Here is a 24,078-nt window from a genome sequence, read left to right on the forward strand (position 1 = left end):
AGCACAAAACACATTAGATGTCCTCACTGCCTCTGTCAGACCTCATAGATTTCAGCTCCTGCTGGGTGGTGGACTGAGCTCCAGAAGAGGACGGCATGTCCTCAGCTGCATCCTGTCTGCAGCGTAGAGAGCAGGGCAGTGCCTCCAGCAGGGCCTTCCTGAACATGGAGCTGGAGAAGACGTAGACGATGGGGTCCAGGGCTGAGTTTAGGAAGTTCAGCCCCAGAGAAACGATGGTGAGCTGGGTGAAGGTGTAGAAGGCGGAGCAGTCCCAGGGGCGGTACGAGCGGATGACCCACACCCCAATGGTGGTCACAGTGGTGGGGAGGAAGCACACCATGAACACTGCCACGATGGCGACACACATTCGCATCGCCTTGCGCACCTTGTCGGGTTTCCCCATCTGTCGCCCCCTGAGGAAGCTGGAGATCCGGACAGAGCAGAAGAGCAGCATGGCCAGTGGGAGGATGAACTCCAGCACCGTCAGGATGCGGTGCATGCCCACCAGGATGATGATGGCGCGGGACGCCTCTTTGTAGGAGGTGAAGAAGAAGCACTGGGTGCGGTCGCCGCTGCCCTTGATGTGGTTGTAAGCCAGCATGGGAACCCGAGGACTGATCACCAACAGCCAGACAAACGCCGACACGACGGCAGCCTGGCGCTTGGTCATGCAGTTGAAGCGGTGATGAGGGTGGACCACCTGGAACAACAGGACAGAGATGATCCAACAGAGTCTGGTCAAGCTTCATGAAATTAAACTCTATTTTCCAACAACAACTGCACAAAAGCTAATCTGGATTCTTGATTTTCCAGTGTTTATATGTGTCAACACACCAACCACCATCGTATTTTGGAATATTTCAAACATTTTTCTTGGTTTAGTTTTATTTTCAACATAAATGACATTCTTAACCTTTTCAAAATTAGCAAAGATTCCTCTGCAAGAAAGTCCATAAAGGTGGCCATTTTGGAAACGGCTGCCAAAATCTACTGACTGCAGAGCATGGATAAAACCACCAGGGGGCAGATGACCAGGATCAGATTTTTTGACTTAAGAAGTGATGTTGTGGAAACTCCTGTATGGAAGGTAAAGTAATGTAATGTGCTCTGTTGATCAAAACGTCAGAAATTAAGGTTTTATTTCCTCCCATAAAAACTCAAGGAAAGGTCCTGAGTTCCTGGACGGGTTCCTTCATCATTAACTAATCTGTTCAGCTAACCATTACAGTGACACACGTCCTGTCCTCACCTTGAAGTAGCGGTAAATCGCCACCACGGTCATGAGTGCAATGCTGGCCGAACGGTTGGAAAACATCAGGAAGAGGTTGACCCGGCACATCCCGTCTCCAAACACCCAGTGGCCCCTGAGCAAGGCGTCAATCCTGAGTGGAAGGCTCACCAGCGCCAGGAAGTCTGCGATCACCAGGTTGAAGAGGAACAGGGTGTTGGGGTTCCAAGCCTTCAGCTTGAACCAGAAGATCCACAGGGCCACCATGTTCCCCAGCAGGCCCAGGACGACGTCGATGGTGAGGACAGGGGGCAGGATCAGGCCCTCCAGCTGGATACCCACTGGGGGGCAGCCGCCGCGCCCGCCCCCTCCAGGAATCGGGGTGGTGAGGTTTAAATTTGTAGTGAAGTTTGCCTCTGAGAGCATTGTGGCTGATTGAAACGATTCAGTGTTGGGGGGCGGAGGGATGGGGGGTGGGGGTTTTAAGAACTACAATAAAAACAGTTGTGGGTTTGGTGGTTGAAGGAGAAGGGGGAACACGGGATGACCACACCAACAAAAAGTTTCAAGATCAGGAAATCTGTTGCTGCTGCTTCCGCTTTTTCACCTTCTGCTTTTTTTCTGTCGGATAAAATCTGTGTTAAAAAAACAAAAGAACAAAAGAACAAACAGTAACTGTTATATTTGATTACAAATCAGATCCTGATGTTTAAACATCCTGAGCATGTTAGAGCAGAAATAAGATTTTTAACTTTAGAAGAAAGAGAAAACTACAGGATTCATTTATGATAAAGAATATGTGCCATTTATTTAAAGTGCAATTTCTATGAATCAGAAATATCATTCACTTATTAGAATCATTTAGAATGACACATTTTAACACAAATAAATCATCCATCAATGTCACAAAACATTTTCCACCTGTGTCTGGTTTAAAAAATACAGAAAAAAAGACAAATAGAATTTATTATGATTCATTTAAAATGATCTTTCACCATATATAAAGTCTTTGAAAATATACGTTTTCTTACTTAACCCAGAGATTTAGATTTAGATTAGATTAAAGTAGATTAGATTAGATTAGATTAGATTAGATTAGATCAGATCAGGACTCACCCGTCACACGTCTCATTCATAAAGTTGTAAAGAAAGAAGTTGGCGGATGTTTGACCTCTGCTGGTGTATTTATGTCAGGAAATGTTCCTGTGTGGTCGACATTGCGTGAGTCACTAGAACATTGCGTAAAAGAGAAAATAACAAAAAAAAATAAAACATTTCTACAGATGTTTCTCAAAGCGGGGGCTGGAAGTAAACAACTACCCTCCATTTTGTTGGGGAAGCAGAAATACCAGAGATCATCAGAGCGTCCCTGTGAAGAGATGCTGGAAAGCTGTGATTTGTTTGGTGTTTGGAGGTGAAGTAATTTAAATCTTGGTGGTTTCCAGTTTGTTTGTTTCTGGGTCAAAGGAGGTCATGTTTCCTGTGACGCCGTCGGCTGCCATCGTCTCAGTTGCGTCACTGCTGAGGTACGAGAGGACAAACTGTGACTGACACCAGCATTTTCAAATGGGTTTCCTTTCTGGGGACAAACCTGTCCACCAATGAGGAAGCTGTGAAATTACAGGATTACTGTTGTTTCTGTTACTCATCGGTTTGCTTCTGACAGATTTCTTCTGACTCACAATGAGATGAATGTTAGACCTGATAAAAATAGATTTAATAAAGAAACAAATGAAATATTCAGATATAGAAAACATGGAGGAACTATTGTAACTTTAGCTGCTGTAACTTTCTGCAATTATCCTGGAAATATAACTGGAAATGAGAGAAAACCAGATTTAGACTAAGATCGAAAGATTTCTGAGACCTCTGCTCCACCAGCACCATCAATAATTACCTGAAGAATAATCTGATCCATGTCATCTGCCCCCTGGTGGATTTATCCAGACCCTGCAGTCACTGGCTTTTGGCAGCCGTTTCCAAAATGGCTGTCTTCATGGACTTTCTGGCTTTTTATAGGGAAATTTTTGTTAATTTTGAAGAGGTTGAGAATATAATTTATGTTGTTACTGGTATTGCTGATGTTTCAGTATAAATATTTACTTTACTGAAGCAACCTACATTCATTCATTCATCTACTGTAACCTCTTGTCCTGTGAAGGGTCATGGGAGCGGGGGGGTGGAGCCTGTCCCAGCTGTCATTGGTCTAGAGGGGGGGTCCACCCTGGACAGGTCTCCAGTCTATCCTAGCTGTCATTGGTCTAGAGGGGGGGTCCACCCTGGACAGGTCTCCAGTCTATCCCGGCTGTCATTGGTCTAGAGGGGGGGTCCACCCTGGACAGGTCTCCAGTCTATCCCAGGGCTAACACAGAGAGACACTCACACCTACGGCCAATCTAGAATCACCAATGAACCTAACCAGCATGTCTTTGGACGGTGGGAGGAAGCTGGAGAACCTGGAGAGAACCCACGCAGACACAGGGAGAACATGCAGACTACACACAGAAAGGAACCAGTCGACCTGGATTAGAACCCAGAACCTTCTGGCTGGGAGGCACCAGTGCTAACCACCACACCAGTGTCGACCCAGAGGATATGACACAGTAAACAATTCAGCTCAGGTGGCAGTACCACCTGTAACCACTAGATGGTGACATTTATCATTTTATCTGTTTTGCATGTAAAGCCCCGCCCCCTCCAGCAGATCTTTATCTTTGCTGGAGCAGAATCAGTTCCCAACAGAGAGTCTCCAGATAAACTTTACTACAACAACAAAAATAAAATATGTAGCCTATGGTGGTCTGTCCTCCTCCGGTCTGGAGGTTGGTGATTTCTACTGTCTTTAACTGAACCGTCTCCTCTGTTGATGTTTTCCAGCTGACTCTTCTTCATCCACTGCAGAAGACGTCTAAGCTCCTCTCTGTGTTTTTCAGTTTTCCCAGTTGAAAGTTTCCCGTCCTGAACCGTGTGAATGTGCTTAGCTGTGAGAGAGAGAGAGACGGTATCAGCCTGGATTAGTGGGTAAAGGTAAGCGTGTCTCTCTGTGTCTAGGCGGATTTCCATCCCTCTCTCCTCTCCTCTCTCTCCGGTCACTCACAGCGACCTGGTTTGAACCGTCCCGTCTCATCTCGTCTCCTCGTCGCTCTCTCATGTGGCTTTTTGTGTGATTTGTTTTTTATTTTATTTTTTTTTGTCTCAGACCGTCGTGTGATGCCATTCCTCCCTCAGGACGCCGAGCGACTCGATGGGCTGTCTCTACTCTACTGGTGAGCTCATTTCCTCTCTGCTCCTCCCCTTTCTTTCTTTCCTTCCTTCCGTCCTTCACTCATTCATTCCTTCCTTTTTTTTAAAAAAAGAAGGGAGCTTCTCTTCTCTCAGGTTTTGTTTTCCTGCCTCGTTGTCGTCATCGCGTCGGAGCTGAAATCGCTCCACAGCCTGTTTGCTGACAGATGCCTCCGACTTAAAGTCCACATGCGTGTTCACAGTTCTGGGTCATGAAAGAAAGAGACAATTTAAAGGAACATACCAGCAATTTAACAGCTGTCGCTCCACATGTATTTCCTTTTTTATTTGTCTTAGTTTTTTCTCCAATATCTTAAATCTGGAGATAAATCTTGAGTTATCTAGAAATAAATTCTGATGCTGTGAAGTAAAAAATATAATTTATGCAAAAAAAAAAAAAAAAAAAAGCAGCTGAATAGACAAGCTTTCAACGAGCATGTCTTTGGACGGTGGGCCCAGTCAGCCTGGATTCTTATCTTTCTTATTTAAATGGAAATCAAAGCACGGCTGCAGCTGCAGATTATTTTTACGATAAATTAACAAGTCAGCAAATAATGAAAAAGTTTCCAGCATCAAAGGAGGACACTTACACATAACGTTTGCCACCATTTCCACTTCTTGTCTTTACACAGGGGCTCCATCCCTCTGACCCCTTAGTTCTCTAGACCCATTCAATCATCCATCATGGACCAAACAATTCTTCCTCCATCTTTGGTTTTAGACTAATGTCACATATCCAGGCTCAGTTGTTGTCAGATAACTCTCCATCTGGATTTTATTGTGATCTAGAAACATAAAATACCTCCACATCGACTGGACAGTCCTCCAATGATCCTACTGGTAGATCTTTGCTGGATCAGTTTCCAACGGAGCGACTCCAGATAAACTTTACTACACTATACATTTTGTAGATGGGGGAAGCTCAAGCTGACTTCTGGGATAGTTTCTCACTGTTGGACTCAATAATGAAAACAAGCTGCAGATGAATTAGTGAAGATCCCTTAGCTGACTTTCAACCCAAGACCTGGATCTAGAAATGTTTTGGTTGGAGCATCCAAGCCGAGGCCTAGTTTTAGGAAGTGTACATGACATGATGTGTTAGGGTTAGGTTAAGGTAACACTGTGTGACGGCATGACGCCGTTGGTTAAATAAACTTCAGCTTATTAAAATGTATATATCTTATAAGTAATAATAGTAGATGATCCATGTGACTTCACTCTTGGGTTATTTGTGCTTGAATGAACATGTGGCTCCGTCTCAAATAATTTGGAAAATATCAAAACACAGTAAAAAAATATTCATCGTTAATTGTACATCCAGAAAATAATATGAAAGTTTGAGCATAAATCAGATTCACTTGGGGGCTGGGGCCACCCTTGCCCATTTACCTTGGCTACGCCCCTGCTGAGACAAACCCTCTAACTCCAGTTGTGATCCATGAGTTTCTCCCATAATCAATATTTCCCCCAAAAACCTGTTGTCAACTGTTGTCTGATCCTTGTCATCTGCCCCCTGCTGGATTTATCCAGGCTCTGCAATCACTAGCTTTTGGCAGCTTTTCCAAAATGGCCGCCTTCATGGACTTACCATTATGTTTGTTTTTCAGGGAAATCTTTGTTAATGTTGAAAAGGTTACATAAAGAATATCATTTATGTTGTTCCTGATATTTCAATATAAATATTTAGTTTAAATCAACTTATAACTACTTCATACTCTATACATTATTTTAGAGTAAAATCGTGTTAAAATGTGGTGGATCACATATGATACAGCAGGTACACATATTTATTTTTTCTAACTGATTATTTAAAAGATTAAAATACAAATAAATTTATTCCATATTAGTGGCATTTTTAGATATTTAGGTGAAGTTTCTGTTCAACCTAATGTTGCAGAGGTTCACTTGGTAATTATTACAATTAAATGAAATCTATAGAATATAGATTTACCAATTTAGAGAAGAAATTCAGAGACACATCTCTGTTTTCAATCTTTGCCAAAGACAGAAACTGTTTTATATTTTCTACCAAAACCCAAAATAAAATAAAAAAGGGGAAAAAAATAAATCATCAATTTAATAAACTTTAATTAAAAAAAAACACTTTTATTATTCTAAAATTAGAAAAATGTCACCACTGTGTCAGATATGATTAAAAAGATTGTAGATTTGTATAATTTTTTTAAAATTTTCTTATTTAAACGTCCTATAACAACTTTAATTTAATTTTTAAAAAAGTAAAATTGTCCAACTATTAGCCAACTTTGAAGCCAACTATTGTTTCTTCAAATAATATTTGGCTTCAAAGTGCTAAATCCAGTTTATTTATTTCAACCAGGCGTCTATTTTCTGAGTTTAGATAAAAATGTGGATAGCATCAGGAGAGACACATATGATCCTTTAATGAATGTTTCATTAAGATCAGTGTAATCTGTGTTAATCTGTTGATTATTTCCTCTTGTGAACGTGAAGATATCTGATCTGATCCTGTCTGACCTGAAGCTTCCTGTGGCCGCTGATAATCTGTCTGGAAACATCTGCTGCGTTTTACCGCAGGACGTCTCCTCTCTCGTCTTTATTTGACTCTGGAGCATACGGGGAGAGACGGCAAACAGACAGGACCAGATTAAATATGCAAACAGCAGACAGTAATCCTCAGACGCTGCAGCATTCTCACACGGAATGACTCAGCTGGAGCCTTTGTTCCCTCTCACCCTGTATTTATCAGTCTGATTTAAGTCTGCATCACACAACACTACTCTGAACTTAAACGACTCATCGTCTCCACTTGATCCTTTCTCTGCTGATAATGTTCAGACGTTTTGACCTGACATTCCTGCTGCTCTCTGCACGTCCTGACCTTCAAACTGACATCTCATGACATTCACATCAACAAGTGACAATTGACAAACGTCAACAAATCTTCAGGATCTGGTCTGTAACAAAATCTCCCCTGCAGTAAACATCACAAAAAAAACTGAACAAGTTTTTCCTGAATCATTGCTCTGCAGAAAACGTTCTGACCTTGGAAACCAGTGAAGAGGTTAGAAGTTGTTTTTCGCTCGAGGGAACGGCAGCAGGACCAAACCTCAGCAGTTCACCTCGTCTCCTTTTGCATTTAAAAGCACTTCGACTGCACCAGGACAGCAATAAATAATGACATAAAACACTGGTATTAATCTCTACACATAGATTCGTTTGTGTTTTGCAGCTCAGGTTTGACTCATGACTATGAACTGAATCTTAGTGTTCATTGATGCATCATAAAACCAAAGCCACAGGAAGCCACGGTTCAAACTCCACAGCGTGTCGCTCTTGGCAGCCGGCCGGCGGGTGACGTTAACGACCGGTGGCAGGTTAATGCAGATTATCAGGCATTAAGTGATCAGTTTAATTGTTCCCTCGTGTCCCGGCCGTTGGCCTCGCTGCACGTTGTCGTCTGTTTGAGGGGCCTCAGATGAGGAAAGGAAACTCAGAGATAAAAGCTTGTTGTCACTGATGAAGAATCTTTAATAAGAAGACTGGATGAATGGATGAATGAAATCCACTGGGGTTGAGTCTCTTTAGTTCTCTAAGAGCTCCTGATGCTGTCACAACAAAATAAGGCCCTCCCCCAGTAGACGCCATCTTGAAAAGCAAACTTAACAAAAACTTAAACTAACTAAAGTCAGGACTAATTAATTAAACAAGAGGATGACAAGAACAAGAAGACGCTGCAGAGGTCAGCAGATATGCATTCATCCACTTTCATCTGTTTGTCCAAGGTTTGGTAGCAACAACAACAACTTCTAGATGTCCACGTCCTTAGCAACACGTTCCAGTTCTTCCTGGGAGATCCCTATTCCTTCTCAAGCCAGTCCAGATTTATAATCCCTCCAGAGAAGTCCAGGTCCACCTCAGGGTCTCCTCCTAGCCGATCGTACCTGGTAAACCTCCAGAAAGGATGGCGTCCAGGAGGAATCCTCACCTGATGCCTGAACCTCCTACACCTCTTAATGCGATGGACTTCACGTATCTCAGGGTGCTGTTCATGACTGACGGCGGTTTGATGATGATGCAGTAACGTTGATTTGGACTGAGCTGTAGGACGAAGTGTCCAGTTTACAGGTCGATCTACGTTCCAGTCTTCACCCATGCTCATGAACTTTCAGTAGTGACTGAAAAGAATTAGGTTCCTCTTTAGGTGGACTGGGCTCAGAGACAGAGTGAGGACATGAGAGTAGATCAGCAGTAAAACTAAAAGAATGAAAGTCTTCTCAGAAAGCTGGATCATTACAGAGCTCTGAATCAGTTCTGACGTGACTCCAGAGGACTGAGGCAGTAGCTCAGTGTTAGCATGTTAGCTATCAAGGCATCTTCAAGACACAGTTAACCGCATTTCTTCTGGCATTTGTTCCAGTGAGGAAAACAGGTTATTTTTAAACGTTCTGGATGAAACCACTTTTAGTCTCAGGATGAAAACCTTTCCTACATCGCAGCTCTTTTTCTTTTCCGTGCTTTTATTGTCGGAAACTGAGGCGTGACTCTGAAGCAGGCATTCTTCTTTCATCTAGAGATCTCTGTGGATTCTACAAATATATCAGAAAGATGTTCTCATGCTTTTCAGTCTGTGACCAGAATTTAAACTAAACTGCAGCAACGTCAACAGACGTAATGAATCTATCAGGTTGTTCTCATGGAGTCGGTCCACAGATGTTAGTCTAGACATTAGCTAATTATGTCCAGCTGGGCAGAGAACAACAAATAGGATTTAGTTTGTTTGTTAACGGGGATGAAGTTGCACAACCAGATCAGCTGGATTACTTCATTGTCATTGTGTTGTATTGTGTTTACAGAGTTTACTAATGAACTTTTTATGCTCTCTAAGGTCGTCTGAGGATTTTATTATCTGCATGTAGTGGATCCATCTTAATTATCAGTGTTCAGATTCTTCATCATGTTTGGTTCATGAGTTTCTGAGATTTGTCATCTGCCCCTTGGTGGAGTTATCCAGACTATGCAGTCAGTGGCTTTTGGTGGCCATTTTGGAAATGGCTGCCTTCATGGCCTTTCAAGATTCTTTCAGGTAAATCTTTGTAAAGATTAAGAATATCATTTAGGGGGCGGCACAGTGGAGAGGTGGTCAGCACTGATGCCTCACAGCGAGAAGGTCTCCGGTTTGAATCCATGGGCCGACTGGTTAATTTCTGTGTGCAGTCTGCATGTTCTCCCTGTGTCTGTGTGGGTTCTCTCCAGGTTCTCCAGCTTCCTCCCACCGTCCAAAGACATGCTGGTTAGGTTCATTGGTGATTCTAAATTGGCCGTAGGTGTGAGTGTCTCTCTGTGATAGACTGGAGACCTGTCCAGGGTGGACCCCCCCTCTAGACCAATGACAGCTGGGATAGACTGGAGACCTGTCCAGGGTGGACCCCCCCTCTAGACCGATGACAGCTGGGGTAGACTGGAGACCTGTCCAGGGTGGACCCCCCCTCTAGACCAATGACAGCTGGGATAGACTGGAGACCTGTCCATGGTGGACCCCCCCTCTAGACCAATGACAGCTGGGATAGACTGGAGACCTGTCCAGGGTGGACCCCCCCCTCTAGACCAATGACAGCTGGGATAGACTGGAGACCTGTCCAGGGTGGACCCCCCCCCCCCCTCTAGACCAATGACAGCTGGGATAGACTGGAGACCTGTCCAGGGTGGACCCCCCCTCTAGACCGATGACAGCTGGGGTAGACTGGAGACCTGTCCATGGTGGACCCCCCCTCTAGACCAATGACAGCTGGGATAGACTGGAGACCTGTCCAGGGTGGACCCCCCCCCTCTAGACCAATGACAGCTGGGATAGGCTGGAGACCTGTCCAGGGTGGACCCCCCCCCTCTAGACCAATGACAGCTGGAATTGAATTGAATTGAATTGAATTGAATAGATCCCCGTGACCCTTCCCAGGAATAAGCGGGTACAGAAGATGAATGAATGAATGAAGAATATCATTGATGTTGTTACTGTTATTTCAGTATGAATATTTACTTTATCTTTAACTTTTATTTTCCTGATTTTATTAAATTGATCATTTAAAATAGTATTACTGCTGCAGAGCAGTAGGTTAAATTAGTGTCTAATTAGTGTCTAATAATTAGATGACTATCATAACCTGTATAATATTTACCAAATATGTAAAATTGACTCCTCTGTTGACTTCTATAGCAGATCATCCTCATCAGGTAGAATAATAACTCCAAATAAATCAGTAAATAAAGGTTAGATGTTCTGACACTTTTTCTGACTTTGAGTATTTGTTTCTACCTGATGAATGTCCAGTTTAAAATCTCTTTTAGCTCAGTTTTTGGTCTCCACCAACTCCTGCGTGAAATATCTTCCCTTCCATCGAGCATCTGATTCATTTAATATGTTCACTACTTTACTAACTCGTGTAAAGTGACTTAAGGTGGAAACAACACTGACAAACATTCAGTTCACTTGGTGCTTGTTTGTGGTGAAGCTGATGACGGTCGTATAAAAGGACTTGAGACTTTAATCTAGAGTTCTACTTCTAAAGCTGAAACTGACAACTAATTCCTGTTTCCTGTGACGTGACATGTCATGATCTGATTGGCCTGACAGAATTAGTTCCCAACGGAGAGACTCTAGATAAACATTCAGACTGTTAATCAGATGAAACAAGAAGAGGTGGAGTCAGGACCTGCAACCAGGAAGTCTTCCCGTGGGACGTGAACCAGATGACAGTCACACTGAAACCAGAACTGATGTTTAACCCGTCTTGATGCTCTTGCGCTGCAGTCTGAGCTGAAGGCCTTGAAACCTCTGAGCCCAGCTTTGTGTCGTCTCATCGGTCTGTCCTCGACACTATTTGCTGTCTCTACACAAACCCTTCAACACTCTCTCTCTCTCTCTCTCTGAGACGTAAGCATCTGAAACTAGCTGTGCTCTCTGTGACGCTGAGCCGAGCCTCGGGACAGGACCAGCAGACAGCAGATCATGTTAACCACCTCTGAAGAGTCTCTTCATCTTTAATCTGAACGTCTCAAACCTCTCGCTGAGCGCCAGGACTCTCCAGGATCTGATCATTTGTTTGTAATGTTCCTTTGATTATGAATAATCCTTGTTTGTGTCTGTTGGAGCCGGCTAACATCCAGGTCACTGCACGGTTCAACCACGGAGTCGTTTAGGAGGCGATAGATTTTATTGGTCTGACGTGGAGGAGGTAGGGAGGGGAGGGGAGGAGGGAGGGAGGGAGGGAGACAATGACAAAATCCTGCCATGATTTGATTATTCTGTGCAGCAGAGCGCTGAGGAACGACAGAGAGGCTTTGGCTGTTGCAGGATGCTGACATGTTTTTGAGTCCGTTGTGTTTCTGTTTGTCTCCAGGACGATCATGGGCCCCCACGGCGTCAGCCGAGCCGTTCAGAGGCTGGAGTTCTGTGACTGCAGGAGGGGACTCGGTGAGCATCTTAGCCTCGACCTCCACGACCTCTGGATCATCATTAATCACTCACTCGTCTTTAAGCTGCCGCTCAGTTCCCTGTCATGCTCTGGACAAAAGTATTGACAGTACTGTTGGTTTGTGGCTGAGTTTAAATCTTCCAGCTGTTTGTCTCTCTACGTTCACAGGTGTTAAAATAATCGGAGGCTACAGAGAGATGACAGGAGAAGACTTTGGCATCTACATCAAACGTGTGATATCTGGTGGGCTAGCAGCTCTGGATGGTAAGTCATTCTTCTTCTTCTTCTTCTTGTTCTTCTTGTTATCATCTTCCTCTCACCTGTCGCTCTGTCCTTTCCAGGTCGGCTCAAGTCAGGTGACCTGATTTTGGATGTCAATAACATCAGCCTGATCGGGGTGACCAATGAGAGGTGAGTTTGACTCTGCTAACTCTCCATGTTTACAAAAACACCTCTGCATCAAATAGAAAGTCCTCCAACCAATCAGAGACATTTAGCTGCAAACTCCACCCATTGTGTGAGCCCCGCCCACACAATCTGATTGGCCTGGAGCAGAATCAGTTCCCAAAGGCTCAGAATAACTTTACTACAGAAACAGATGTTGTTGGCGGGACTACCCGGCTGGTTTCAGACTGTTAATCAGATGAAGTAAAGGTGGTGTCAGGAATGAATCAGTAGATGAATCAGTAGATGAATCAGTAGATGAATCAGTGATCATCGTTCAGCTGATTTCTTACAACCAGGAGGTTTTCCCTGAAACCTGGACGTAGGTAACTTCTGATGCCAGGTTCCAGCGCTCAGGAGGATGTTCTCTCAACTAGCCAGCCAAGCATGCCATCGCTAACGTTGATGCTAACTGATAGCGTTCTAATTCTGAGTTCAGTCAAACCACATTAAGCCCTGCCATCCAAATGATCTGATTGGCCCAGCAGATCTTTGCTGGAGCTGAATCATTTCCCAACAGAGAGACTCAAGAACAACTTTACTACACAAATACATTTGAAGGCAGCGGTAGTGTGTCTAGCTTCCAGACTAGTCCAGAGATGCTGCATCTGGTCGAAGCCATCTTCTCTGTTTGCAGTCAGGATCTTCCAGATATGAAGAGTTTCTGCTCCACAGAGCGGCTAACGTTAGCTACTGCAGCTATACGAGCTGTATAAGCATCATGATCAAGGATGAATATTAAAACTTAGCATCTAAACACATGGTTGACATATGTAGCACCAGTAAAAATAAATAGGTTCAACATTAATATCTCAGTCTGGATCAAGTAAAGGAACAGTTCTTATTGTTGTGTTTGAGAACGTGATTAAGTTGAAAAGCAGAGTTTACACTTTACACCTTAGACCTTAGAGGTATTTATCCCAGGATTATATCTGAGCTGAGGTTGTGTGAGATAAATGATGATGCTTTAAAATGCGGGGTGAAGACAGGTAGACCTATGTTTGTCAGCTGGATTAATGAGGCACCAAACATTTTATATCTGGAAAGAGTACCTGACATATTTAATGGTAAACAGGAACTTTTGGAGAAAATAAGAAACCTCTTCGTCTATGTTTTGGAAAAATTGGGGGATGAGGAAAGATCAGATAAGATAAGATAAGATCAGATCAGATCAGATTCTGCTTTACTTCTCTTTCTGGTTTCATAGAATAAAGGACCAAGGGAATTTGAACAATAAATGTGGCCGATTCAGAATATCTTAACTTTCGATAAAATTACTGTTTTTGATGCAACGCCTTAATCTGTTTAGAATTTGTACAAGGACCAGGTGTATCTTTATTGTGGTTTGTTTCTTTCTTCATTTCATTATTTCTGCTGAGTTACATGTTAAAAGATTAACAGTAAATAATGTCTCATCTCTGTGTCCTGACAGGGCGGTGGAGATCCTGAGGACGGCGTCGCTCTCTAATCACATGTCCCTGCTGATCGCCAGAGACGAGGAATCCAGGTAAAGATGGAATTCAGTCGATACGTCCAAAAGAAATTCACCAACAAACCCCCACGACTTGATTGATGCAAGGAAGTTTAATAGTAAACAGGAAGTGGAGAAACATGATCTGGAAACACCCGGTAGCTTCCTAAAGTCTGGCTGACTTCATTTACACAGCCCACATGGATACACACTATGTCTGCTGTTCTGGGTTCTGGTTCTTCTTCTTCTAACAGTAGTCACTTTGTCACTAGCCAACCTCCACTAGGCCAGAAGAAGAAGAAGAAGAAGAAGAAGAAGAAGAAGTTGTGATGCTACAGGGACATGATTTTAGTTTGTGGCAGACTTAAAACAAATAACTTCTAAAGATGAGTCTTGACTGGAGCCTGATCGTGATCATTTTAATAATACCTGGGTCGGCTCTGATACCGATCTGGAAGTCACTGGTTGACTTATGGACGAAAGTTGTGCTGCCCTCAGATTCATGTGTTCACACATTTCTTCATTCTTCATCAATTTAAATCAGCGTCTGGAAGAATCGTCATTTCAGACGAGGTTCTTTAAAGAGACCTGTTTTTATTCCTCCCAGACTCCAGAGCTCTGGCTGGTTTTCTTACCTCCAGGTCCGTCTGCCCTCAGAGTTGAGGCTCTTCAGTAGTTTGATCCGTCCTTGTCGTGAACTTGGAGGTGGTTGACAGGCGGGAGGTAAACCGACCTGGCACTCTGCTGTCCCCGCTGCTTTTCAACGTCAGCTCAAACTCAGCCCGACACAATCGGGACACGGCGCCGCACAGACATCAGCAGAAACAGCAGCAGGCTGTACGAGGTCCAGACGCCTCAGGGACGTCTTGGAGCTGGAGCGTCTGTTTGATCAGAGGGCGAAGGTTTGAAACTGGTGCTTTACGGCAAGAGAAGACCAGCAGAAGGCTTTGAGACTGGCTCATGTTCTGTGGAGGTGAATGAAGTCGAGGATTTCTGGGCAACGTGTAAAGACGGAGGAGAGAAAATATGTCCTGAAAAAGTTTAAAGTATTGAAACAGAATCTGATACGAGTAGAGTTCCTATTATTTAGACAACCCTATTTTGTTCAGTGGGCTTTTAATTCAATCCAGTTTAACTCATCAGCTGAATCACCATCTTTCTGACTCTGATTCTACATCAACTCAACATTATTTAGATTAGAATGACTTCACTAGTGTACCTAATGAAGTGGCCAGGGAGTGTAATCTTCTTGCAGGAGAACCCTAACCCTTAATTATAAATGTTTTTTTCTGGATTAATTACAGAACATTTATAGTTTGATGCAGACTTGTTGAAACTCATTAGATTCAGCTTTGAGACTGAAGACATGCTGGTGTGTCCTCTGTGTCCTGGTCAGACTGAAGACATGCAGGTGTGTCTGTGTCCTGGTCAGACTGAAGACATGCAGGTGTGTCCTCTGTGTCCTGGCCAGACTCTACAGCAGCTTGTTGTTGAGCTTGTCCTCGTCTGGCCGAGATTCGACCCCTTTTCATTTCCCCCCTCGTTATGAAACAGGGCTTTGAGCTGACGCGCCACAAACTCACCTCCGAGCTCGACCTCGATTGTTTGATTTGTTTCACACCTCAAACAAATTATGATTATTATCTGCAGCCGTCCTGAGCGGGACGGAGGGTCGCCGCCAGGACGCCGTGATGCAATCGCACAGCTGGGACTGTCTCTGGTGTCCTCACGGGTTCAGAGCAGGAAAACAAAAACAAGAGTTTAAGCTCATCGATGGAGGACGCAGAGTTCAGGATGATGAACTCCGTCCAGGAGGATGCTTAGGAGGATTATGTCATTTTTAAGCTGCTGTGCAAAAATAGTTTGGTTGATTCTCAGGAGTAGTTCAGTCAGTGAACAGTTCAGGTGTTTCAGGTCTTAGGAAAAGTGGAATCATCTGTGAAAGTTCTCAGTTCATCCAGGTTCAGAGTTTATCTAAAATAAAACAAAGATGAATCAAACTCATCTGGACTTGTTGTGTTTGTAGAAGACGTTTCCTCCAAGTGTTCAGCTCTAAATGATGGAGGAGAGTTTAGGTTTTTATCACCTGAAGGTCACATGACTAGAGTCTGGTGATGACCTGGACCTGGACCTGGACCTGGACCTGGACCTGGAGGAACCTGTTCTGATCCTGGTCCTCTGATGATCCATTAATGTCCAGAGACTCCTCAGATGTTCAGACTGATGTCAAATCAGTTCTTCTCAGAATCAGAGTCTGGTAACATCTGGATTTATTTATGATCCAGAGAAAAAAAACACCTCTCCACGATTTTGACTGCTGTTACTCTTCTGTCCATCACCACATTAAGCCGCGTCCCCAACACAGAGACTCCAGATACACTTTACTACACAAAGTATTTGTAGGTGGAGCAGGTTGGTCTGACCTCCCCGCTTCAACCAAATCAGTTTCTAAATAACATCTGTGGCAGCGTCCAATCAGAAACCATTCAGTGATATAAAGAGGAACATCTGCATCGGCATAAGATGATTTTATTTCAGATCAATAACAGACAGAAACCTCTACATCATGCAAAGATCCAGACAGGACTCATGTCACTGTTTTATTCCAGCAGCTGATTTAAAACGTCTCTAAACCTGCTTCATTTCATGAGTCTGAACATCTGCTGCAGATCAGAGGAAGTGTTGATGTGTGTGAACGCAGAGTGAACCAGGCCCAGGACTTTATGATGAGGAGGTCTGATTTCAGCACGGATCCAAAATTAAAGACCTCCACAAGGGTTTTAAAAACTGGATCTTCTTGAAGTTTGGAAATGGATCATCCAGTAAGATCATAAAGCCAACATCTGGATGAGACACATGTTCATCTGTAACCAGGGTGAATGTAGATCTGTCTCTGAACTCACAGCGTCTCTCTGCTGACCTCTGATTCAAGATCATGAAGTAAAATAAGTTCCTGAGATGAAACACAGACGAGTGGGTTCCAGTTCAGAGGTCAGAGGTCATGTTTGGAAGGAATGAACAGCTGATTGAGTCAGATACAGATCGGAGGGGGGAGGCTGACCTCAGGTTTCCTCTTCATCCATGTGAGGGAGACAAACGCTCACAGATCAAAAACCTCAGACACATCGGTCCAACGGGATCTGTGGGCTGTGTTTTCAGTTCAGAGATGAATGAAAATGAATTGATATGAATGAATGAATGAATGAAGGAATGAAGGAATGAATGAAGGAAGGAAGGAAGGAATGAATGAATGCAGTAAACTACAGTTTGAGACTAAAAACAAGTAGATTCATGTAGATCCAAGGAAACAGAACAGTTTAGTATCAGTAGTTGAGACTTTCCAGTCTGACTGGATTTCACCTATGGACACACACTGATCAGCCATAACATTATGACCACCTTCCTAATATTGTGCAGGTCTCCCTTGTGGTGACTCATCAGAGAATGGACATGGGCCTTCTGAGGGTGTCCTGTTGTTAGTGGGGAGGCCTTTGAGGGGAGGGGCCTCTGTGGATCATCCCACAGATACTTGATCAGTTTGGGATCTAGTGAATTTGGAGGCCAGGTCAACACCTTGTGATGTTCTTCATGTTTTTTTTTTAGTTGTTCCTGTTTGTGTGTTTTTGTGTGTGTGTCTGTGTCAGGCTGCATCCTGCTGGGGATGGCTGCTGCCATCAAGGAGTGCCATTGCTATGGGGTGGGGGTGCCTGGTCTGGTCTAGGTGGGGGTGCCTGGTCTGGTCTAGGTGGGGGTGCCTGGTCTGGTCTAGGTGGGGTGGGGGTGCCTGGTCTGGTCTAGGTGGGTGCTACATGTCTCAGTAACATCCACACCAATGAATGCCAGGTCCAGAAGCTTCCCAGCAGAATCTTATTATCTCTTATTCAGTCATTCCAGGTTCTTTCATCAACAGTAAAACAAGTTGTGATGATTTAAATAATCCAGTTTGTGTTGTGTGTCTTTCAGGAGGGAGTTTTCTGAGCTCATGGAGAAGTATGGCTCCAATAATATCACAGCTTCAGGACGGATCTCTCCCACACAGCTCTCAACAGGTAAAACCGTCACACAGACATTTACACCTCCACTTCTTTACAGCACCCAACCATCAGCTTTAGTCTAAGTTTAACCCTGAAACTCAAAAACATTTTCCAGAGTCCGTCCAAACAATGTTCCGTCTTATAAAACTCGTCCTCATTCTGTAAAAACATCACTTTCTAGATTCAGAAACCAGAAACCTCTCTAGAGAATGAATCCTCTCTGATACTAAAATGTTAAAATAACTCTTCCTCCATCTCTCTCCCACCCCCACCACCCCAGGAAAGCTGACGGACACGGCCTCCTCCTCCTCCTCCTCCCAGTCAGAGAGCCCCCAGCTCCTCAGTCCTAAAGAGGGAGGGGTCACCGCCTACACCCACCCGGCCAACGCCCCCTACACCGTGCACACGCCCCCACACGTCTTCAGGTAGATTCATAGTGATGCATTCACTGTCCTGTAAACCTGAGCATTTTAGTCCTCTAGAATAAATAATTACCGTTAAACTACGTTATTTAAATTCAAACTCAATACATATCTTTGTGAGTGTTATTCTTAGTCTTGAATTAATTATTTTAGAATTTTCTTCATTATTCTTATATTGTACAATTAACTGTGTGTGTAGATAAAGTGATTTAAATGTCAAATACATCATATTTAATAGATGAGTTTCTGAGACCTCTGCTCCACATCCTCAATACCTTTCTTAAAAAACAATCTGCCCCCTGGTGGATTCATTCGTGCTCTGCAGTCACTGGCTTTTAGCAGCTGTTTCCAAAATGACTCAAAACATCAGCAGACATTCACAAGAATCCGGTCAAACAAATGAAACTAAAACATTAACCTGTTTATTTGTTTTGTATTTTAATGCAGAAATGTAGAAAACTCAGATGGTCGCAAAAAATGTTTGCATTTCTGATTAAAAAAATGAATTGACACAAAGTTCTCTGGTTCATCTTTGTCTGAGCAAGAACAGAAACAACTGTAAAATAAAAAGGTCAGAAATAGAGCCTTGTTCATAGAAAACAATTCAACCAAATCAAAATAAATATTGGAAACCTTCTGCATACAATGAAAAGTTGTTTTTTGTCTGTTCTAAAATAATCTAAAAACAGTAGATTTCCATAAATGTCTGATGTCATATCGAAAACGTCAGGCTTAATTTGTAGTTTCCATACAAACGGTGTGCCCCAAGGATCAGCGAGTGGTCCACTGCTTATATTGTTTAAATAAATTCTCTTAATCTGATGCAAATGTCTGCTTTTACACAGATGACTCTGTTATTTATTTCACTGCTCTCACAGCTTGTGACAGGGAACAAATGTTTAAAAACTAAAGATAAAATTGAGTTTTCATTTCCTGGTTTTGCTTTCTTCTGCTCTCTAAGATATTCTATAAAATGTGAATTGAAGTTTATATACTACTTTAGATCTTAACATTAAAGAGAGCTATCTTTACGTTGTGGAAAGTGTTAATATTAAAGCAGTTAACTCCAACACTAAACACCACTTTATGTACAGTATCAGGCTCACGGAGCTGTCACAGATATACATAAATAGTTTTCTGTTAATGGAAGACGTTACATAAATTGTGATTCTGCTGCGTTGAGCAGCAACTAAAAATAGTAAAAACATCTTCAGCAGTTTCCCAGAGAGAGACGACCGAGGAGGAGGAGGAGGAGGAGGAGGAGGAGGAGGAGGGTTAGGGCTTATGTTGTGGAGGGATTGAATGCGAGCGAGGTTTTTAATCATGCTCAGTGTCATCCAGCCTCTCTCACCCTCTCTTTCCCCAGTGACAGTGTCATTCAGTTGATATGTGTTGCCAAGGGAACAGGCCTGGGGCTCGTCATCAAGGGAGGAGCCAACCGTGCCGAAGGACCAATGGTGTTCATTCAGGAAATAGTGCCTGGAGGAGACTGCCAGAAGGTCAGCATTCAGCGTCATGATTGGTGGAAGTCTCATGGTTCCGCTGATAGATTTGTACGATTCTGGATTGAGTAAATAAAAACAAGGGAAGTGTATTTTATATATTTCCTCTTAGTCCAGCTGTGAAAACACTGACTCCTCTACTAACAGAGCATCAGAGACAGTGAAGCTAAATGGTTTAGATTCACGAAGCAATCAGAGAAAGCATTTAGAGCACAGCTAGTTAACCTGAAAGCACCGTTTATTTTCCTTTATGAAAAATATGAACAGACTGTGTCTTTACTGAACAACATCACTGGATAAAAGTTTTTTCTGTAGTTTTCTGCTACATCCAAACAACAGTGGAAGTGTATTTTATTCAATGTTTGTTACTAATTTGATCTATATTTGGTCAAAATGAAACAACAACATTACCCACAACCCTCTCTGCTCCATTCCAAGCCATGCTGGGTGTCATTGGAAACTAGAGAAGCTACTCTTTCTATTGATACTAAACATCACATAGGTGGAGCTAACCAGCTAGCCTCAGCTAACAAAGAAAACACACAGATAAACTTTGAGTTTCTCAGTCATCATGTCAGAGTTTCTTCTTCTGTCTCAATATTTCATCAAATCTAAAACCAACTGACAACAAATATAACTGATATAGTTTTATTATCTTCTGTCCTTTAGAGTCTATCCACATGATTCTACATCAACTATGAACCACATGGTGACCTGACTGATAGAATCTGGTCCATGTGTGTCAATATCATACATGGTCCTTTGCCTCCATCTAGTGGTCTAATGGTGGTACTATAGATAAAAGATGAGCCCTTAGCATTGATATGTAGCATGCCTTGGTGACTGGTTTCCCTGGGGAGTTACATGTGTGAACAACATGGAGGAAATCTGAATCTTCTTCTGGATTCTATAATGTGCACAATGGTAGAATGTGATGATGTCCAGGATAAATAAAATGTCCAAAGTTTTCTCTGACTGTTTCTCTGTTTCAGGACGGCAGGCTGCAGGTCGGGGATCAGCTGGTGTCCATTAACAAAGAGTCTCTGATCGGAGTGACGTATGAGGAGGCCCGGAGCATCCTGACTCGCACCAAACTCAGGTCCAGCAGCACACCTGACACCTGGAGACTTTTTTCAAAGCTCTGAATGATTCAAGTGACAACAAGGAAACACAAACACAAGAGTATGACTCAAAATGAGATGCAGTCCTTCATACCTGCTAGAACGGATTTCTTGAGACCCACTTATCAACAGTAGGATGAAATGACTTTCAACTTGAAGACATTATCTTCTCTAACTGGTTGAGTCTTTATTTATGTAAGAGAAACAAATACTTTAAAGTAAAACAACTCGTCTTGTGTTGCAGACCGGACCCCACCGTGGAGATTGCTTTCATCAGGCGGAGGTCTTCTTCCAGCTCCAGCAGCGGACCACACAGTCCCATCTCTGTACAGGGGTCTGGTGCTGGAGGTGGGCAGCCCCAGATGAGGGCCCCTGTGCCGGGTGCCGTACCTCCACAGCCAACCATGGTCACCAAGATCACCTCCAGCCGAAACCCTGCCAGTGAAACCCTGCCATCCGTCAACGTCACTCAGGTCTGAGCTCCAACACAGAGATCTAAGACTGCACCACCTCCCAGGTTCTTTTCTCTAAAAGATAATCACACCCAATATAGAAATGTCTGTCCCAACAACAGAGGCCAACCTCATGGTGGCGCCAAATAAAAAGTCTGATGGTCGGGAAGTTAATTAACAGGAAATCATTAACGTCTATTTCGAGTTTTATGGCCGTGCAACAGATGTTTGCCAAGATATATTAACGTAGATACTAAAGACGTCATTACACAACGAGTGTCTCAGGTGTGACAGTAGAAGCATCAAACCAGGAATGTGAGAACACCTGAGATCTTATGTTGTGTTCATTTCTGCAGGTGCAAGTGTCTCCGGTCAGAGCAGAGCAGACATGTGTCTCCTCGCCTCTGGAGAGTGACGGCATCACTGACACCAACCCTGGTAGGACTCTGTCACATCTAATATGATGACGCTGGTTGGAGAATGCATCCTGGAGAAAACATGAGTGGCTCAAACATCAGAAACATTTCTGTTTATATAACAAAGCTGTGACTTTCTAATGTCTAACATTTGACTTAAGCTGCTAAATTTATACCAAAGCTGAAAGCTGCTAAGCAAACAGCCAACAGCTAGTATGAACCTCTGGTGGCCAGAATCTGGACTAATATCAGACCTACATCTACAGGATCCTCATCATTTTAGTTTCAGCTCGAATTTAAAGTTCAGTTTCCTGCTGCTCTGATACTGAACAGAATAAGTTCTCTAAACCTTTGATTAGCTTTTTAATTCAAGTAATTCATTTGCTGATTGATGGAATTAATAACCATCAGGACTCAGCTCAAAGGACAAAAGGAAAGTGAATGTATTGTATGGAGTAAATCAGTCATGTCTGTGGTGTGTGTTTGATAGAAGAGAAGAGAAACTAAAGAAAAGAGAGAGAGAGCTCAGACATAGATATGGGTTAGCCATCACTTCTTTTTAAGTCCTCTCTTAAAACACATTTTTTTCTCTTTGGCTTTTAACTCAGTTTGAGATGTTTTATCTGTTCTCATGTCTGTGTACAGCACTGTGGTCAGCTGTGTTGTGTTTAAAGTGCTTTATGAATAAAGATTGATTGATTGATTGATGACATGAAGCCAGGTGTCTCCTAATGAACCAACCCTCAAACACCAACGTCTGAGGAAGTAGTTCTTGAGGCCTTGAGGCCTTGAAGCCTGATTCTGATCCTTTTCTTTACGTTTGTCGTTTGTCTTGTGTTTCTGGATCTCCTGGTGCTTCGTCAGACTTCTCCTGCTTCGCTCGTGTTCAACCTATTTTCATGTGTTGTTCTGTTCTCAGCTGCTGTAAGTCAACACTCAGCTGTAACCGGTGGTGCCACAGAGATAATGTATTATGTCACTTGACAGTTTGTTGGAATAATCGGCATTAACACAACCATCTGCCTCAAAGTAAAATCCCATTCATAGTGTGTTTTATCCCAAACCTGCTGCCTAGAGAAAACAGATGGATGTGAACCCTGCTCTCTGGTGACACAGTCCTACGCCTCGTACGCCCACCATCCACCCAGAGCTCCTTCTGTGACACACACACATATCGCACCTCATTCATTAAAAGATGCTTTTTAGCCACAGTGTTGTTGTGGTGTGATGGCTGTGACCTGTGTTGTACAGTCTACAAACACGAGCTGCTGTCAGTGGAGGTCTGGAAGGAAACAGATGGTGTTTGGTTTGCTTCCCTGTCGGAGGAGGAAGTGAGGCGGGCGGGAGGTCTGGCCTGTGATTGGCTGCCGTGATGTGCAGCATCATCCCGTCTCTGTGTGTGTGAGGAATCCTGAAGTCTTTCTCCATGTGGGTTTTATATTTGACGTCACATAGAGAATGAAATGTGGCTCCGTGGCGGGAGGTTGAGGTTTTTGGATCAAAGGGGAACTCCAACATTTGCTCCAGTCCTGCTGACACAACTACACTGGTCTGATGAATTAGCTTGTTGAGGGGAGGGCAAAAGAAACTCTGATATTGGAGCGAGACTCCCAGACTGAAAAAGACTCTACATTTTTTCCATCTTGTTCCAACATCTGGATCATGTCTCCAAGTCAACAACCAGCTGTTGATGGTTCTGATCCAGCGGTAGGTAGAGATCCATTAGAAACAGCAGCTGCTACAATATTCTACTGACCACATGATGGCGCTGCTGATTTACAGACACACAAACTGAGATCAGATCTCAAGTGCTGGCTGGGGACGCATGTGGAGACACATTTAGATTAAGACCAGGTGGATGGACAGGTGAGACCAGATGAGACCAGGTACTGGTCTGAATGAGGCCTTTGTGTGAAATATTGCGTGGTGACTTTGGTGTGGATGTTGTGAATCATGGTGCGTGATGCTGTACTAATATTTGAGCCAAGTTTTCTTTTTCATGTTGTCCATTTAAACCAAAAACATTTTATTTTCTTTAACTTAAACCAAACCACAGGTGAACACTAAACTTAAGTCCAAAAACAAAACATAAACCTGTAGAAAGATAACAGGACCTGAATTAATGAACTGAGTCTGAATGAGTCCTGGTTCCTGGTTCCTGGTTCACTGTATTTACTCTTGTCATGTGCTAATGTTTCTAATCTCCACTAATGAGCTTTCTCTCAGATTTTAACTCAGTCGGTGTCGGCGGCTGT

General features: G+C 43.3%; 3 protein-coding genes across 3 annotated transcripts in view; 1 reads left to right on the forward strand and 2 right to left on the reverse strand.

Annotated features, from left to right (window-relative positions):
* Nucleotides 1-24,078, reverse strand: part of LOC311504239 (microfibril-associated glycoprotein 4-like) — a gene marked incomplete at its 5' end in the record, with an annotated part of 417,732 nt that overhangs the window by 16,931 nt on the left and 376,723 nt on the right. The gene's annotated exons all lie outside the window — the stretch shown is intronic.
* Nucleotides 14-1,654, reverse strand: LOC311504228 (hydroxycarboxylic acid receptor 2-like; the record flags this gene model as incomplete). Its single annotated transcript, XM_084567241.1, has 2 exons — nucleotides 14-700; nucleotides 1,250-1,654. The coding sequence occupies 2 exons, from the start codon at nucleotides 1,652-1,654 to the stop codon at nucleotides 14-16; spliced, it is 1,092 nt and encodes a 363-aa protein (XP_084423367.1).
* The window catches only part of stxbp4 (syntaxin binding protein 4), a gene marked incomplete at its 5' end in the record, with an annotated part of 40,263 nt that continues 20,623 nt past the window's right edge, over nucleotides 4,439-24,078 (forward strand). Inside the window, 11 exons of the mRNA XM_084567780.1 lie at nucleotides 4,439-4,494; nucleotides 11,887-11,960; nucleotides 12,130-12,225; nucleotides 12,303-12,372; nucleotides 13,838-13,912; nucleotides 17,840-17,925; nucleotides 18,191-18,335; nucleotides 19,699-19,831; nucleotides 20,827-20,933; nucleotides 21,200-21,428; nucleotides 21,764-21,845. Coding sequence (XP_084423906.1) covers nucleotides 4,439-4,494; nucleotides 11,887-11,960; nucleotides 12,130-12,225; nucleotides 12,303-12,372; nucleotides 13,838-13,912; nucleotides 17,840-17,925; nucleotides 18,191-18,335; nucleotides 19,699-19,831; nucleotides 20,827-20,933; nucleotides 21,200-21,428; nucleotides 21,764-21,845 — 1,153 coding nt within the window. The remainder of the gene's footprint in view (nucleotides 4,495-11,886; nucleotides 11,961-12,129; nucleotides 12,226-12,302; nucleotides 12,373-13,837; nucleotides 13,913-17,839; nucleotides 17,926-18,190; nucleotides 18,336-19,698; nucleotides 19,832-20,826; nucleotides 20,934-21,199; nucleotides 21,429-21,763; nucleotides 21,846-24,078) is intronic.

Source organism: Chelon labrosus, assembly GCF_963514085.1.
Source record: "Chelon labrosus genome assembly, chromosome: 19".
NCBI classification, from domain to species: domain Eukaryota; kingdom Metazoa; phylum Chordata; class Actinopteri; order Mugiliformes; family Mugilidae; genus Chelon; species Chelon labrosus.